The 19,419-nt window shown below is 37.6% G+C and overlaps 1 protein-coding gene across 10 annotated transcripts in view; it reads right to left on the reverse strand.

Annotated features, from left to right (window-relative positions):
- ICA1L (islet cell autoantigen 1 like) overlaps positions 1 to 19,419 on the reverse strand; it is a 71,692-nt gene that overhangs the window by 14,973 nt on the left and 37,300 nt on the right. For 9 of the 10 annotated variants that reach the window (XM_072617319.1, XM_072617316.1, XM_072617314.1 and 6 more), the window contains exons 6-9: positions 15,695 to 15,820; positions 14,545 to 14,643; positions 12,804 to 12,889; positions 10,757 to 10,803 (exon numbers count right to left, since the gene is read on the reverse strand). In XM_072617319.1, coding sequence (XP_072473420.1) covers positions 10,757 to 10,803; positions 12,804 to 12,889; positions 14,545 to 14,643; positions 15,695 to 15,820 — 358 coding nt within the window. Of the gene's footprint in view, positions 1 to 10,756; positions 10,804 to 12,803; positions 12,890 to 14,544; positions 14,644 to 15,649; positions 15,821 to 19,419 lie in introns of those variants that run through there. The other variant, XM_072617320.1, reaches the window with a different exon arrangement.

Genomic DNA, 19,419 nt, shown 5'->3' on the forward strand with positions numbered 1-19,419 from the left:
AATAGAAGACTTTCAAATTTTCCTGATGAAAAGACCAGAGCTGGAAAGAAAATTTGACTTTCTAACACAAGAATGAAGAGAACCATGAAAAGGTGAACAGCAAAGAGAAATCATAAGGGACTTACTAAAGTTGAACTGTTTACATTCCTGCATGGAAAGACAATATTTATAACTCTTGAAACATTTCAGTATCTGAGCACTGGGTGGGAGTACACACACACAGACATGCACACACGCACACATACATAGAGACAGAGTGCACAGAGTGAATTGAAGAGGATGGGATCATATACTAAAAAAAAAAATGAAATCAAGCAGTGAGAGAGAAATATTGGGAGGAGAAAGGGAGAAGTTATATGGGGCAAATTATCTCTCATAAAAGAGGCAAGCAAAAGACTTATTAGTGGTGGGATAAAGAGGGGAGGCAAGAGAAAAACATGAGATCTACTCTCATCACATTCCACTAAAGGAAAGAATATAATGCACACTCCTTCTGATAGGAAAACCTATCTCATAATACAGGAGAGTGGGGGACAGGGGCACAAGCAGGATGGGGGGGAGGATAGAGGGGAGGGCATGGGGAGGAGAATGCAATCCGAGGTCGACACTCATGGGGAGGGAAAGGACCATAAGAAAATAGAAGTAATGGGGGACAGGACAGGATGGGGGACAACACAACTAGTATGGAAATCATTTGCAAAACTAAACAGATATGGCCTATATTGAACTGCCTGTCTTCCAAGGGGAAGGGGTAGAGAGGGAGGGAGCTAAAGAAGTTGGAACTCAAAGTGTTAGGACCAAATGTAATGTTCTTACCACTGGGTAACAAGAAACACAGGTTAAGGGGTCAAGAAAGCTATCTGGCCTTACAGGACAAAAGAGAAGACGGAGACAAGGGCAGGGAGGGAGGATAGAGGAGAGAGCAGATAGGTCACAGGGGCAATCAGAAAACTTGGGGGGGGAGGGGGAAAAAAGGGGAGAAAATTTGTAACCCAAAATTGTGTGAAAATAAATGTTAAAAGTTTAATAATAATAAAAAAAAATAAGTCTGGGAATCAGGAAGCTCTTGCTCAGCTCCTGAAGGATAATGATGTAGAAACCTGAAGATAAGAAGAATTAAAGATACATGAGAGGAGTAGTGACAGCTGGAAGCAATCAGCCCACAGAAGCATCTAGTTAACTGATCCTGATTGGCAGAGAGTTGACTTCACTAGCCCAAGCTCCAGGGATAGCTGTCTACTTACAGCTTAAAAGGTCAACAGGAACCGTGTTACTGTGAGATCCATTCTTGTTGGTCAATTCAGTTTCTGAATGAGTGAATAACTGACCGGGCTGGATGACCCAGACATAGCCAGTTTGATGAGTTTTGCTGTTTTCTGGCTTAAAAAGAATTGCCATTCACATTAAGAGGTAACATTTTTGGTGGTGAGAACAAAATAAATTTCTCCAGTTCCTACTAATTCTCAAATTCTCCTGCTTCAAGAGTCTCTGCTAGTACCCTATCCTGCATAGTGTTCTGTGATCCATGTGCAACAAGTGGAGTACACAGACTCTGCCTGGCAATGTGAAAAGAATGGGAGACATGAAAGGTAGAAGATTAGGTTTCTGAATGTGGGGCAAGTCCCCCAGATAAAGGAAGCCAAAAGCTTCAGAGTTTCTGCCTGAAATGCCTACTCAACCCTCCCCAAACCAGAAAAAATATCTGATTCAGCTAATCAGAAAACTAAATAACTGGGGGAATTGGAGCAAGTGGCCAGTCTGCATGGTTACAAAGGACCTAAGGGAAAGGTATAGGAATCCAGCTGGATCCAGTCATGACTTAACCAAAAGTTACTTGAGGCAAGGTCCAAGGTAAATGAAAGGTAAATTTTCCAATGCTGAAGAAGGCTAAAAAAGCTTTATTTTCCAGTTATGGGGATAATAAGTCTTTCATTAATGGGGAAGGAGTCAGAAAGTGAGCAACAAGAGAATAAAAGATTTAGGAAGAAAATTCAATTAGAAACTTATAGCACAAGAAGCTACATCAAAAGACACTAAAAGGAGAAGAGAAGATAAATACCAAAATATCCAAAAGATTACAAATCTTTCTAAATAAATATTGAAAAATGAAGCAAATTAAACCAACACCTAATGAAACAGAATGAGATGGACTCCCAAGAAAACATGAAATATTTTCATGAAACATGAAAACATGAAGAACCTTCTGGAATCATTCAAGTGATCAGTCAGAATCTTAAAAGCAGTTACCAGGGGAAAGGGCAGCATTTGTGGTCTGCACAGCAGAAATACTTAGCAGAATACAAAACCTGAATCCATGGCAACAAGTCACTTCAAAGAAGCAAAGGAAGAAAAAAACAGATTAAGAATATAAATACACTGAAATTAAGAACAATTTGAAAGAAGCAATAACAACAGTAAAAGAGAGGACATGTAGAGACAACTTGAGAATTATAGGCCTCCCTGAAGAATATGACAATATGAAGAACCTGAAGACCTCCATTTAAGAAATAACACAAGAAAACTGTCCAGAACATCTGAATATGAAAAACACAGCACCAATCAAAAGAACTGATGGATCACCTCCAGGAAAAATAACCAGAAAAATCCTATGCTTCAAATTCTATTTGTTAAAATAAATAAAATAAGCATGTCTTAAGTGCCTACTATGTGCCAGGCACCGTGCTATGTACTTTCCAAATATTATCTCATTTTTTTCCTAAGATCAAACAACCCTACAAGGTAGCTGCTGGTATTATCCCAATTTTATAGTTGAGGAAACTGCAGCAGACAGAGGTTAAAGTGATTTGCCCAGAATCACAAAGCTTTTAAGTGTCTAAGACTGGATTTGATCTCAGTTCTTCCTGAATCCAGACTTCACATTCTATTCACTGTGCTAGCTAGCTACCTCTAGACACACAGTGGTTAAATTTCACAATCTCAGTGAAAAACAACAAATTCTGCAAGCAGTGAGGTGAAATATCTTCACATGTAAGGGAAAGTGTACTTGAGTAACACCAGACATACCTCACAAATCAGATGCTACAGAAAGGAATGGAATAATATATTCCAAAAAACAAAGGTGCAAAGGATGCAAGTCAAAATGATGTACCCAGCAAACCTAATCATCAGGGGGAAAAAGAGACATTTGAAACCTTCCTTTAAAAAAATGTGAATAGAGTATTTGACTTGCAAATAGCCCAAACAAAATTATAATTAAAAAGTGAATATAACTAAGAAGCAAAAATAAGTGATTAAATAAATTACTATCATCTTTAGAAACTATTAAAAGGAAAAAAACAGAAAGAAAAAGATATCTGTTGGATTAAAAAAGGTATATGTTTTTAAAGTACACAAGAGGATAAAGATGGAAGTGGAAGTGATGGTGAAAGAATATCTATGATCACTACAATGCTTATAATGCTTACTACAGTTGAATCAATGAATATCATGGGACTTAATTGCAGAATGAGAGGCTGCAAAAAAAAAAAAAAAGGAGATGGAATGTTGAGGATAGAGGGAACATGATATGCTCAAATCACATCCATGGAAAACAACAAAGAGAAGGTAACTTCTGGAGTCTGTCAGCAAGAAGGAGGCTATAAAAGTCAGAGTCAAGCTGATGGAGTAGCATAAATATAGAAAAAACTCTCTCCTACAAATATTCCACACAGAGACCTAGAAACTGAACTGGACCAAGTCCTGATCACAAAATCTAGAAAAAAAAATTGTAGTGAGCCATTTTTTCTGCCAAGATCAACAGAGAGAGACAAAGGAGTGGCCATGTGGAGCCAGCACAGGAACAGGTTGTGTACTTGGGTAATAGGAGGTCCCAAATTCAGCAGAGAGGTGTCTAAACTTGTGCAGGGTACTGAAAGAGGTGCCAACTGTCACTCAACACCCAGTTCTGCGTCACAAATACAGAGATGATTGAGGACAGGATATGTATCTGAGGGGGCATTCCAGGGTGAGGAGTGGTCACAGGTCCTATTTTATATACTAAGCAAGGAAAAGCAAGTTTAGAAGCCAATGACTCCATGATACAAGAAGAAATATTAGAATAAAATAAAAAGATTGAAAAGAATAGATGAAAATACAGGGCACTTCAAAGCCAAAACCAGTACTTGGAAAACAAACTAAAAATAGACAGTTTAAGAATCATAGGACTACCTGAAAACCATAGCTGAAAAAAGAAAAAGAAACCAGCCTAGAGATGCTATTTCAAGAAATCCTAAAAGAAACTGCCCAGATTTCTTAAGATTTTAGCCATCAACTCCTGAAAGAAATCTGTAAATGAAAACTCCCAGGAGCACTGCAGTGAAAATCCAAAGCTTCCAGGTGAAAGAAAAAATATTGCAAGCAGTCAATAAGAAGAATACAAGTACCAAGGAGCCATGATCAGGATTCTACAAGATTTAAACAGAAGGTATAGAATTCCAGAAGGCAAAAAATAGAAGCTTAAAACAAAGAATAACTTACCCAGAAAAACTGATGATGCTCCTACAGGGAAAAAAAATTGGGCCTTTTATGAAAATAGATGAGTTCCAAGCCTTTCTGATGAAAAAAGCAGAGTTTCAAAGCAACTTTAAAGTGCTAACAGAAGAGTTAAGAGCCAAGGCTAAAAGGTAAACCACATGACAGTAGTGAGAGACTAAACAAGGATAAACTGCTCACATTTTCATATGGAGAGATGATACATGTATCCCCTCAAAACCCCATCATCATCAGGGGTCAGTCTGGCGGTGCTTCTGTTATGTTCTGATGATCTTTCAAAAGGCACGGAAAGGGAGAAGATACAAAAAGGGAGAGGAAGGACAGGGGTGTGAAAGTAAAAGTATATATAAAGGAAGAAGAAGAGATGGGACAAGGCGAGGAGATACTTGAACCTCACACTTATCTGATGGAATCAAAGGAGGGAAGAGTATATACTGCTACACCTAAACAGGTGGGCACCCATTTCACTCAACAGGAAAGAGATTAAGGGAATCAGGGCAATAGGAGAGGGGTTAGATTAAAAGAGGGTTTTAAGCAAAACTAAGGATACACTAAAATATTTATAACAGCTCTTTTTGCAGTGACATTTTTGGATACCCATATTTTTAGGAAAGTCTGAACAAGTTATGATATATGAATATGAAAGCATGTAGCTAGGTCCAGTTGGTACAAAAATTAAATCCCATGAAGTGACTGTCCAATGGAAATAAGCAATGAAAAAATTTTAAATAAGTTTTTAATCTCCTTTTTGAGAATAAGAAAAATGTGTTTTGTTATGTTTGTAAAATAGTAATTGAATAGTTGTAAAAATAAATATTTAAAATTCAAAAATGACTGAATATCTAAATACCTAACAGATAAGCCTAAGATACCTACACTGATAGTACAGACTGAAATGTTTTTCCTTTAAGTTTTCTTCATATGCTAATAGATGGAGAGAGTTTGATCCACACCTTGACAAATTTGCATGCTCACATTCGCACATACTGAACCAAATATAACAAGATGCTTGGAGGCATTCTCTAAAATCAATAATGCTTTAAACTTAATATTACAAAATGCTCCTTAAAGAAATAAAGTACAACTTAAATAGCTAAAGGAATACTGAGTACTTATGGATGGAGTGTGCCAATATAATAAAAAGAGATAATTTAGAACATAATTTATTGTTTTAATTCAATACCAATCAAATTATCAAAAAGAAACTTTATAGAACTCAATAAAGAAAAACAACAAAATTCATTTGGAAAAAGACCTACAATACCAAGAGAAAGTCAAGGCAAAACAATAAGCATTTATTAATCATTCACGAGGTACCAGCACTGTGCCAAGAGCTGGGAATACAAAACAAGGAGGAAGAAAGACAGTCCCGGCTCTGGAGGAGTTTACATCCTAATGGGAGAAGTAACACACAAAAATCAGCTGACAAAAAGGGAATAGGGAATGGAGGCACCCAGCAGAAGAGCATGACTTAGAAGTCTACAAGGTCAGGAACTGGGCTGGAAGGAGAATGAACACAGGTCAGCCTTCACCTCATCACAAAATGGAGGCTCCGGGATGACTTCACCAATGGGAGAAAGGGGACGGGACTTGCACAGGGATATTCCATGGTGAACAAGCTGCATCGTAGGCAGAATATTCTAGAGTGAGGAGGCCCCAGATTCCTGAGGGAAATTCCAGGATGAAACAGCAGTGGAGGCATGAGTCTGAAATCCAGAAGATGAGGAACAGGGTGAGGAGAGGACAGGGAGAAGTAGGAATAAAAGGGAAGGCTGATTAAAGGAGGGATTAGTCCTAAGTAAATGAAACTCAAAGGGAATACAAGAGTATTTGCAGCAAATCGTCTGGAGGGCAAAAAATTGGAAAGTAAGGGAGTGTCCATCAAGTGAGAAATGACTGAATAAATTATGATATATAAATGACTGAATACTACTGTGCTATAAGGAATGATGACGATGATGGCTTCAGAAAAATCTGGAAGGATATGTAAGAACTGATAAAAAGTTTACACAAATATGAAATGCATGAACAGAACAAGAAATATAAAATTTTAAATGACTCAATCTTAAAAAAAGAAACTGAACAAGTCATAAATGAACTCCCAAAGAAATAACCCCAGGACCAGAGAGATACATTTACAAGTGAATTCTGTCAAATGTTTAAAGTATAATTAATTCTGATATTAGACAAACTCTTTGAAAAAATCAGAAAAAGGATTTTACTAAATTCCTTCGATGACACAAATATTATCTTGATGACAAAACCGGGGGAACTGAAAACAGAGAAAGGCCAATAGCTATTAATACTGGATGCAAAAGTTTTAAATAGAATGTCAGCAAGGGAATATAGCAGCACATCACAAAGGCTAGACGGATATCATGAACGCAGGGCTGGTCTAACATCAGAGCACTAGGCCGGAAGTCAAGTCTGACCTCAGATATTTACTAGCTGTGTGACTCTGGGCAAATCACCTAACCCCCACTCTCCTCAGTTTGGTCACCTGTAAAATGATCTGGAGAAGGATATGGCAAAACACTCCAGAACCCTGGCCAAGAAAATCCCAAAAGGGGTCAGGAAGAGTCAGACATAACTAACCAACAACAACAAAAGAGTATTTAACTAGACCCCAAAGTCTGCATTATCTGTAATGAAGATAAACCAGTGGCATTTCCAGGAATGTCAGGGGTAAAGCACAGATAAGTATATCAGAAAGAGAAGAAAAAGAGATTGAAGAAATAAGCAAAGGCAAAGAAGAAACAAGATGATCACTTTTTTTGCAAATAATATGATGGTTTAGAGAATCCTAGAATGTCAATGGAAAAGTAATTGAAACAATAATTTTAACAGAGTTGTAGGATATAAAATAAATTCACATAAATTATCAGCATTTTTGTATATGACCAACAAAATCCAGCAGGAAGATTCAAAGAGAAATTCCAATTAAAATAACTACAGAAAGTATATAATATTTGGGAATCTACCTGCAAGACACACAAGAACTACATGAATATAATTATAAAACACTCAATACAAAACAGATCAAAATAACTGGAGAAATATTAATTGCTCATAGGTAAGATAAGACAATATAATAAAAATGACAATACCGCATACATCGAAGGAGTGCTGAGCCTGCAGTTAGGAAGACCTGAGTATGAATCCAGTTCTCAGATATTAGCTGTATAATCCTGAGCAAATCATTAAGCACTGTTTGCCTCAGGGTCCTCAGCTGGTAGGCTATAAAATGGAGACAGTTATAGCAGCCTACCTCACAGGGTTATTATGAAGACCAAATGAAATAATATTTGTAATGCATTTAGCATAGTTCCTAACATAGTAGGTGCTAGATAAATACTAGCTATTATTATTACCTAAATTAATTTGATTATGCAGCTCTATACCAACCAAACTACGAAAAAGATTATTTAATAGATGTAGAAAAATTAATTTAAAAATTCATCTGGAGGAACTGAAGGTGAAGAATCTCAACAAGGGAGGGACTTAGGAAAGAAGGAAGGAAATAAAGAAGGATTTATACAATGCTAGAAATTTAGAAAACATACCAGATAGAATCCTGATGGGGAAATCCAGAAAAAAAGCCACAGTAAGCCATTTGTCCAGCCTGCTGTCAAGTTGGGCACAGAGATGCAGAGAGATTTGCAGACACTGGGGATAGTGACACCAGAGGCAGGCTACTCACAGCCTCCAGCACCCAGGGAGAAGCTGTGTAGACCAGGACAAGAGGAAATCCTAGTCTCAAGAAAAAGGCATCGCTGAACCCCATCCCAAAGTACTATGATGCAAAAAGGTGTGAACTGGCAGTATCATCACCCACTGCCCTGTTCCCAGTCGCAAATCCAGGGCAGAGGGAGAAGGGGACCTAGACAGAGGGACAGTGTTCCCAGGTATGGAGACAGCATGATATGGAAAGAAGAAATTCAGAAGCCAGAAGTGGTGTGGCTCAGACCCCAAGAGCAGAGTGAGATCTGAATTCCAGCACAGCCCAGACTAATGAGGATTAACCTGAGTTAAAATCTCAGACTAAAGGAGAGTACAATTCTGTCACTAAATCAACAGAGTTTTCAAGTTGGCTGACAGAGGCCAAATCCAGCAACAGTCAGCTCTTGCACAGACCCAAACCTAAGTCAGAAAATTGCAAAGCTCAGACCAAGGAAACAGCAATCAAACTTTTTCTTGGATCAGACCACTTGGAGAGCACTGAAAACTTGTAGGTCCTCAGCTTAATCCTGAGATCCTGGAATAACACACTACTGGATACTCTCAAGAAACCAGCACAGACTGTCCCTTAAGAAGTGTGGCAGAGCCAAGCCCTTCTATTAAGTCCAAAGTTGGGAAGCAGCCTGGAAAAAATGGGCCAACAAAAAGGAACCCCATCATAATGAGTGCTTATGGTGGCAGGGACACTTAAGACCCAAACACAGAAGAGAATGACTTCAAAGACCAGATATGCCTCAGAGAAAAACAGTTTGGGAAAAAACTTAACTAATATCCCTAGAAGAGATGAAGCTAGAATTTAAAGGGGAAAATGAGTTTAAAATACTTTTATAAATGGAAGGAGAGTACTAGAGGGAAAAAACTGGTAGAAAAAAAAAATGAGAGCTATGGAAGAAACAAATGGAAAAGGAATGAATACATTAGCAATTAATCCTGCCCAAGCAACAAACTCCATGAAAATAAGAATGGACCAAATAGAGGCTGATGACTTCATGAGACAAAAAGAAAGATTGAAACAATGGCAAAAGACTGAAAAAAATAGAGGCAAGTATAAGGGATCACAGAGCAAAAACAACTGGCCTGGAAAACAAATGAAGGAGAAAAAATTTAAGAATCATTGTACTACAAAAATATTTATAGCAGCTCTTTTTGTGATGGCCAAGAACTGGAAATCAGGGGAATGCCCATCAATTAGGGAATGGCTAAATGACTTGTGATGTATGAATGTAATGGAATACAATTGTGCCTTAAGAAAGGATGAACAGGAGGACTTCAGAAAAACCTGCAAAGATTGATATGAACTGAGGCTGAGTGAAAGGAGCAGAACCAGGAGAACATCATCCACAGCAACAACCCCAGTGTGCAAGGACTGTTTCTGATAGAGTTAGCCCTTCACAGCAACACAAGGAGCTAAAACATTCCCAAAGGACTCCTGAAGGAAAATGCCATCCACATCCAGAGAAAAAACCATGGAATCGGAACGCAGAATGAAGCAGACTGTTTTCTGATTTGTTATGTTGTGGTTTGGCTTGGTTTTTCTCATGATTTCTCCCATTTGTTTTGATTCTTCTATGCAACATGACTAATGTGAAAATGTGTTTAATAAGAATGTATGTGTAGAACCCATATAAGATTGCATACCCCCTCTGGGTGGGAGCGGGGAAGGAGGGGCAGAAAATTTAAAACTTAGGAAAGTGATTGTTGAAAATTGAAAACAAATAAATTAATTTTAAAAAAAGAATCATTGTACTATTTGAACCCCATAATGTTGCCTCATCTCATCCACATATCTAGATCAGTACCAGTTCTGAAACTCCTGTGGTGGTCAAATGCTTCCCAGGCAGCAATGGTAGTAACTCTTTTTCTATGTCTCCAGGTGGATCATTTGACTTCATTTTTTGCATTTTCCCCCCTCATTATGATGCAGGTAAGTTTGAGCAGCAGTTCATGACTGGTGAAGGCATGCCTCCCCTAGCTTTCTCATTGCTCAGACAACTTACAATACTCTATTACTGTACTAGAATTCTGCTACATGATTATTGTTTAAATGATGCTTATTGCTTGAAAAATCTTTTAGTTAGTTATAGCTCTATGTGGTAATCAACTGATCTGGTAAAACACTGGCTTGAACCCAGGGCTTAGATCCTAGCTTGGACATTTCCTGGCTATGTGACCTGAGACCGATCATTTTACCTAATTTTATTACGATGGCAATGGTGTCACATTATTAACATGTTACCATGCATTACAATAAAAGTATAAATCATACAAAACTTAAATCATAATAACAGAACCCTTTTTTATCTAGTTCTCAATTCAATAGGGTTTAAAGTCTTAATAGGACAGAATTTCCTAAACAATCTTTCAAGAAAAGATTATTCAAAATTCCCCAAATAGAAGGTGAAATAAGGAGATTATTTAGGACACCTTTCTTACAATGAAGCTTTAAATATAGTAGTCCTTTTTAAAGGAATTTTTATAGCATTTAAATATGATCATGAAAAAGAGTATATTCAGTGTGTCATCTTACCTGTTTCACTTCCTTCTTCACTTGTTTCCTCATCCAACAAAATCAGCCTGGGTGGCCAAAACAAAAATGTGAAAAGATTTTGGTTAAAAGATTGTTCTAAAAGCTTTGGATTAATTCTCTCATGCTATTTGAGTGGAGAAGATGGAGAGACGTGGGCTAGACGATACAATCAAACAGGTTAAGAAATGGTCAAATGGTAAAACCTAAAGAGCTCATTAATGGCTTCAAATCTACGTGGAAGAAATGACCCCAGGTCTCTGTGGCCCTGTGTGATGTTTAACATTTTAATCAGTGATTTGCATAAAGGCATATTTTTTTTTTAATTTGCAGATGACATACATCAAGGACAAATAGCTCACATATTAGAAAATAGGTTCCAAAAAATCTTGATGAATTTGAAAGAGCTGAAACTAGAATTTGAAAATAAACTAGTCAAAGCTCGTAAAATTAAAGAGAGATAAAAGTGAAGTCTTTCACTTAGATTTTTAAAAAATTAACTTCATAAGTATAAGATGGGAGAAGCATGCTTTGATGTCAGTTCATTGGTTGTTGGGGGACGCACACATCTCTGTGAGTCAACAGTGTGATATGGCAGTTTTAGGCTGCCCTTAAAGAAGCATAATGTCCAGAATCAGGAGGTGATCACTCCACTCTACTCTGCCCTGGATAGACCACATCTGACACACTGTGTCCAATTATGACATTATGACATTATCCACATTTCATGGATAATATTCATAAGCATCTAGACTGGAGCAGTCTGTAGAGCGTATGGTTTAAAGGTCATGCTGACTGACTATCAGTGATATGGGCTGTTAGCTTAAAGAAGAAAAGACTGCAAGAGAAAAGATATATGAGAACTCTAAATATCTGAAGGTCTGTCACATAGCAACCGCTGTGGGAACTGCCTTGGCGTTACACCATGATCAACTGCTTCTCAAAATTCTTCAAATAGAAAGTGAAATAAGAGGGGGTTTGTTTAGGACGTCTTTCTTATAATGTTGCTTTAAATATAGATAGTCCTTTTGAAAAGAATTGTTTTAAATAAAGTTTGGACTAGAGGGTCTCTGGGGTTCTTTCCAACTCTTAAAATTCTGTGTTTCTGTTCAAATGCATGTAACTTGAGTTCACAGTTTTCTTATGTATAGGTAAATGGAAAGATTTACTATGAAACTTTTGTTTAGCAGATTCCCTTAAAACAATGTCTTTGAGAGAATTTCTAAAGAGTGAGATCTTCTACGATTCTACATCATACATTCTCTTGCATTCTACAGAGAAATTAATCTCCATATCAAGAATTCTATTTAATTTTACAGACTGACTCAAAACTGTGAAATTAAAACCATACTCTGAAATGTGAAATAGAGTTTTTAATGATTGAGAGAGTTTTTTGTTGTTGTTGTTTTCAAAAGCACATGCTCAGAATTATGGGGAGAAGACAGGAAATGGGATTAAGGTGAAGCATATGGATAAACAGGAAAACTATAGAGAAAATGGTGCAGTTCCTAGTCCCTAGAACAGAACCTCCTCAGGTGCTGCGTTCTCCCCCAACAAAATAAGAGAGGGTGGCAATGGGGTGGGCATGACAAGGTCCCAGTTTACGCCCGCAATATTTTTATCCAAGGGAAATTTCATCAAGGGCAACTTTAAAAGAAAATAAAAATGAAGATATGAAAAAGGACAGCATAAAGCCCATGGAAGTAGAAAGAGGTGTTGTTCTAGCACAGTTGGTTAGCTCCTCCTGTGTTTTTCCTTATAGTGGTAGAAAGGGTTGTGTCTAAGCTCAGCTGCTTGTTATCGTTTTTAGCCATTATGAAATTCTAGCCATAGTAGTTCTACCAAAGAGATCAACCAGTTTGGGGCCAAAGGTGATCCTTCTAATTTGCTTGCTCGGTTATAGCTTTTTTGCCTATTACCTTGAAATTTAAACTTAAGAGGCTACAAAATAAATATTTAATGTTCAATAGAAAAAAAGGCATCAAAAATAGAACTGACAATGTATTAAAATGGTATTCAATAGTATTACATCAAAATATTTTCTGCTTACTTGTCAATATTAGTAGTAAGAAGATTGTTTTCTACTTTGTCCTCTTTGTGGTTTTCAGTAAGCTTGCTTGGAGATTCCTTGAGTCGCTACAATAAGAAATCAGATTTAAAGTACATAAAGGAATCATTTTCCCCACACAAATAAAATAAAAGCAATACTTGCTAAAAACATAATATTGGAAGCAATTGTGAAAAATGCATAGCGATACCTCTGGGAGATTCTGCTTGAGTTATTTTTCTAATGGTGATGGTGGGGCTAATCGCAACCAGCCACCTTCCAGCTGATGTTGCACTGATTGCAATGAGCCCTAGAAAAGCACAAGGGCTGTCCAATGAAACTGATGATTCTCAAAAGAGACTGGCCAAACGATCAATATAGAAAAAACTAAATGAACTAAATGCCTAGTGTAATACAGAAATAAGTCATAACACCAATCAATTTTATGAGTATAAACATCTGGGACAAATACTGCCGACAGGCAATGAATTGTCTGGTCCAGAAATGAACTGGGGGAAGACAGTCCACTGGATTGCATTTCAGATGGCAAATAGTGTTTTTTTTTTTTTGTTTGTGTTGTTTTTAAATAATCCCAAACTAATCTCAGAGCAAAAGGTCATTTGTTTACACAAATGTGCTCCTGTATCTTGTACTATCATACACTCTGATGAATAAAGGTTACCAGTGGGTATAAGTAGGTTGCAGCATATTTTTAATTATGTACAAGAAGTAGTCTATGGCCTATCATTCAGGAAAAAGAGACTTGGAATGTCATATGGTAAGAGTAAAGAATAACAGACGCATCTAACACAATCCAAGGAGCATTTATGTGCCTACTATGTACAACGCAATGGATAAATCAAATGCTGGATCAGGACCCATGAAATGTCAAAAAAAAAATCTAGAGGAAAGTCTTCAGCACATCAGAAAAATCTTTGCTGGAGGATCTATGAGAGAATGTAGACAAGAACTGTGCAAGATAAAAAGATACAAAGGGAGTACCTATATAAGTAAGACTGCAGAGGCACTGAATATTGAAGGATGTTTAATACAACAGTTGACATTCCTCTTATGTACTTAACATTACAGTTTATATTCTATTTATCTATGTATATGGCTTTTTTCCCTGCCTTATCCCCTGCCCCCATAGAAACTGTAAACTCTTGGAGGGCAGGAATCAAGTCCTATTTGTCTCTCCTCTAGTGTCAGTACCATGAACATAACAGAAGATTCATAAATAAAGACAGAAAAACACACATACTCCCCTATTATGTATATCTTTAGCACACAAATATGCATTACTTAATATTAAAGAACTAAGGTAGGTTAAGCAGACTATATAGTTTGTACCTCCTTTTCAAAGAAATCCCCAAAGAATGGCATATGATATATCAAAGGTACAATAATGGGAGAGGATTCTTTATTTTTTTAACATCCAGAATGCTCTCTGTAGGACAACAGCATTGCCTGTCACGTGAACCACTTCATTATTTTCTATTTTTTTCCTCACTACTTTTTCCTCTTTCACACTTTCTTTGTAACTGTCTCCTTCCCCCTCCTTTCTTCCTTTTTGCCTATTTATAACACAGGCTCTCCGGTGGCATTCAGATGTATACGCTTAGACCATCTGGCAAGGGTAAGTTAAAGGATCTCCGGTCTAGCAAAGGAGAAAAAAAAAGGCTCAGAGATAAACAGTTCAGTATTCCCCCCCAAAATACATAAAATAACATCGAGAGGACTTCACCTTTAGTGCAACAAAATCATAGGGACGAAAGCCTGTAAATTCTTCATGGATTCTGGACATCATTCGAGCTGTCTTCTCCCAGACGCCAAGCAATGTTCTCTGAAGAAAAAGATAACAGGACATTACAGGTACACTTTGCCTAAACATTTTAGTGTTATTTTCCTCACTATTGTAAAGGAAGAACAAGTCCAAGAAAAGGTGATGAAGTTTATTAGTTCTTCCAAACCTTGGCAATAAATAAAGCAATTCAGAACAGTAGTAATTAACTTCTGGGTGTGTGTACTGTACAAATAACTGCTCAAAAATTTCCTAAAAATTAATTATATGGAAGAAGGAAAAATGGTAGATGAGAACATCTTCTGGGAAAATCCAGAAAAGAATCACTAAAATCATCAATCTGTACAGAAGGGGAACACATGTGTAATTATTATATTCTCATACATGCATGTGCTTCTGACTAGTCAGGGTGAGAAAAGTCATACCAATAGCTACATTCTTTCATCAAAGGCATGCACAAACACATACATGTGGTGCACACATACTGCATGCATACCCCCCGCTTCCACACTGCATTCATGAGTACACACACACACACACACACACACACACACACACGCCCTTTCACAAGTCATGTGTTTGCCAGTCAATATTTAATTACTTAGAAATGGATTACCCTGGCTCTTTGCTTCTCTCCTCCTTCCAATTGTCCTCTCTTTTTGGTGTATTAGACAGAAAGGAGATAAAACTCTAATTTGTTGTGTCCAGATGTGGATGTGTCCTGAGTGACTCAGCAGCACACAGAATTATGTCTGTTTCTCAGGCTGGAAAAGGCTTCCATTCCACTAGTTCGCTATGCTTTTTCTGTATAACTGCTACTTTCCCTCCTATTCTAAGTGGACATTTTAATTAATGTGAGTTACTACTATCTAATTTTATACTGTGCTACTTATTGTTGTGACTTTGGGCCCACCGTGAGGAACATCAGAGAGAAGAGAGATGTTCTAGGCTTGAACTATGCCCAGCAAGGTGAAGAAGATTCTGGCCATTTACGACCTAATGTGCTTTTTTTTTAACCCCTTAGTCAACTTTTAAAAAGAAATCTCACCACTCTTCTTTACTTCAAGGACATGCTGACCGTGGAGTTGGGTACCTGGTAGGTAGTGAGTGACTGGGATAACAAATTGCAGCGACTAGCTCCAAGTAAGTCCACCTTCTGACAAACATCCATCTTTAACTTGTCAAAAGAAGTTTTGGTATTTCTCACTTGGATCTGCACCTAATCATAAAAAGCCCATGTTATTATTGCCAGCAACGGACCGCAAAGGTCATATTTACGTGTATGTATTGGTAGACACACACATTACTTCAATGCCTTAAACATTTAGCAGTAGGAAAATAGGGTACTGTGAAGGGGAACTGTAGACCTCTATTATAATATATTACATAATACAATATATATATGTATAATATATCATCACATATTACATCTAAATTATAATATATAATATATTATGGCATATGTTACATATATTATATATAAAGTCTATGACTAGAGGTGATGTCTGTTGTAGAGAAATCACAGGTTTTACACATATATACACATACATACATATATACACACATACATAATGTTTTCATCACATTATAAAAATAAACAAGGACTCTCATTGCTGTTTTTCAGATGTTTTCCAGTTGTTTCTGACTCTTCATGACCCCACTTGGGATCTTCTCAGCAAAGATGCTGGAGTGGTTTGCCCTTTCCTTCAATACCTTGTTTTACAGGTGAGGAAACTGAGGCAAACAGGGTTAAATGACTTACCCAGGGTCACACAGATAGTACGTGTCTGAGGTCAGATTTGAACTCAGGAAAATGAGTCTTCCTGACTCTAGGCCCAGAACTCTACCCACTGAGTCACTTAGTTGCCCCAATCAAGGATCACAGTTCCTTTTCAAAATATCCCATGTATTATCTGCTAAATATTTGTGTCACCTAACAATGGACTATATGAAATACACAACATTAAGAACTGTAGGAAGGGGAACAGAATCTTCAGAGAATAAACGATACTTTTATGCAACATTAATAAACATTTTACAGTTCATATACTATATGCATGAAGTGGCAGTTTTCATATAGTGATTTATCTGAGGCTTGTTATAAAATGTGTTTTCATTCAAAGGGCTATGGAATCTAATGGGGTAATAATATAACCTCTTCATTTTTTTCTTATATTAACAACTGTTTTGGATTTATTGATTTCTAAGTTTAAAAAAAGCTTACTTAGAAATAAATCATTATTGTGGGGTGGAGTCAAGATAGCAGAGTAGAAGGACTGACCTACTCTAGCTCTCCCCCCATATCCCATAAAACACTTGTAAAAAATGACTTGAAACAAATTCTAGAGCAGCAGAAGCCACAACGTGACAGAGTGAAACAGATTTCCAGTCCAAGACAGCCTGGAAGGCCAACAGGAAAGGTCCGTTGCACTGGGCTGAGAGCAGAGCGCAGCCTAGTCTTGGCCACATGGGGCACAGCACAGACAGGACTGGAGTAGGCTTCAAGGTGCAGAATCACCGGTAACAGCTGTGGTTCCCAGATTTCTCAACCCACAAACACCAAAGACAGCTTCAAAGGTCAGTAAGAAAGCTCTTTCACCTGGGTAAGAGGGAAACTTAGTCCAGCCCCAGCCCTGATCCCAGGGTGGCGGCAACCACTGCAGCATCAAAGAGTCCTGAGCCTACAGACCCTGGGGGTAACAAGCGGCTAATCAGGGTCTCAGTCCTGAGTGGCAGTCCTGGGGTGAGGAAGAGTGCTGACTTGGTGGAGCTGGTGGTGGCTGCGGAGAGGGAATCCTACTCACAGTTCTAAGGCAGAAGAATGTTTGTGGCTACTCAGAGATCAGAGTGCAGGCCAGGAGAGGAGCAAACTGCTATCCATTGATTGTGCCACCTTGGAGGAACTGAGAACTTACAGGTCCCTAGAGATATCTCAGACAACAGCTGTGCAAAATGTCTGAAGTCTAGGGTAGTATACCCTCCACTTGACAAAGGACTCAAAAAAGGGAAAAAAAAATAAGACTGTAGAAGGTTACTTTCTTGGTGAAAAGGTATTTTTTTCCTTCCTTTTGGATGAAGAAGAACAAAGCATACCATCAGAGGAAGACATCAAAGTCAAGGCTTCTACATCCAAATCCTCCAAAAAAATATGCGATGGTCTCAGGCACTGGAAGAGCTCAAAAAGGATTTTGAAAATCAAGTAAGTGAGATGGAGGAAAAATTGGGAAGACAAATATAAGTGATGCAAGAATATCATGAAAAGCAAGTCAAAAGCTTGCTAAAGGAGACCCAAAAAAATGCTGAAGAAAATAATACCTTTAAACATAGACTAATCCAAATGGCAAAAGAGGTTCAAAAAGCCAATGAGGAGAAGAATGCTTTAAAAAGCAGAACTGGCCAAATGGAAAAGGAGGATCAAAATCTCACTGAAGAATATAGTTCTTTAAAAATTAGAATGGAGCACATAGAAGCTAATGACTTTATGAGAAACCAAGAAACTATAAAACAGAACCAAAAGAATGAAAAAATAGAAGACAATATGAAATATCTCATTAGAAAAACAACCTGACCTAGAAAATAGATCCAGGAGAGATAATTTAAAAATTATTGGTCTACCTGAAAACCATGGTCAAAAAAAGAGCCTAGACATCATCTTCCAAGAAATTATCAAGGAGAACTGCCCTGATATTCTAGAACCAGAGGGTTAAATAAAAATGGAAAGAATTCACCGATCACCTCCTGAAAGAGACCCCAAAAGAAAAACTCTTAGGAATATTATAGCCAAATTCCAGAGTTGCCAGGTCAAGGAGAAAATATTACAAGCAGCCAGAAAGAAACAATTCAAGTATTGTGGGAATACAATCAGGATAACACAGGATTTAGCAGCTTCTACACTTAGGGATCAAAGGGCTTGGAATATGATATTCCAGAGGTCTAAAGTTGGACTGTTTACATTCCTACATGGAAAGATGTTATCTTCAACTCATGAAACCTTTTTCAGTATTAGGGTAGTTAGAAGGAATATATATACATATATGTATGTATATTATATATGTGTAGGTATGTATATGTACATGGTATGTCTGTATGTGTATGTATATATATATGTATATATACACATAGAGGGCACAGAGTGAGCTGTACATGAAGGTAGAATACTTAAAACAAAATAAAATTTACTCTTGAATGGAATGTACTAGGACTAAGAGAAAGGAAGAGAATGTAGCAAATCATCTCACAGAATAAAGGAAAGAAAAGAGATTTTACAGTGGAGGGGAAGGCAGAAAGATGAAAGGAAACAAGTGAGCTTTACTTTAATGGGATTTGGCTTAAAGAGGGAATAACACACACTCAACTGGATATGAGAATCTATTTTACCCTGCAGGAAGGTAAGGGGGAAGGGGAAAGGAGAGGGAAGATAATAATAGAAGGGACAACAAATTGGGGAAACAGATAATCAGAAGCAAACACTATTGTGGGAGGACAGGTCAAGGGAGAAAATGGAATAAATGGAGGGCAGGACAGGACAGCAGGAAATGTGGTTAGTCTTTTACAATATAAATATTATGGAATGCTTTGCATTGTTACACATGTATGGCCTATACTGAATTGCTTGTTTTCTCAATGAGGGTGGGTAGGGAGGGAGGGAGAGAATAAGGAACTCAAAGCTTTAATAATAAATGTTAAAAATTGTTTTAGCATGCAACTGGAAATTAAGATATACAGGTAATGAGGTAGAGAAATCTATTTTGCCCTACAGGAAAATAGAGGGGAAGGGGGATGGAAGAAGGGTGGGTAATAGAAGGGAACCCAGACTGG

The sequence above is a fragment of the Notamacropus eugenii genome, chromosome 6 (genome assembly GCF_028372415.1).
Source record: "Notamacropus eugenii isolate mMacEug1 chromosome 6, mMacEug1.pri_v2, whole genome shotgun sequence".
In the NCBI taxonomy this organism is placed as follows: domain Eukaryota; kingdom Metazoa; phylum Chordata; class Mammalia; order Diprotodontia; family Macropodidae; genus Notamacropus; species Notamacropus eugenii.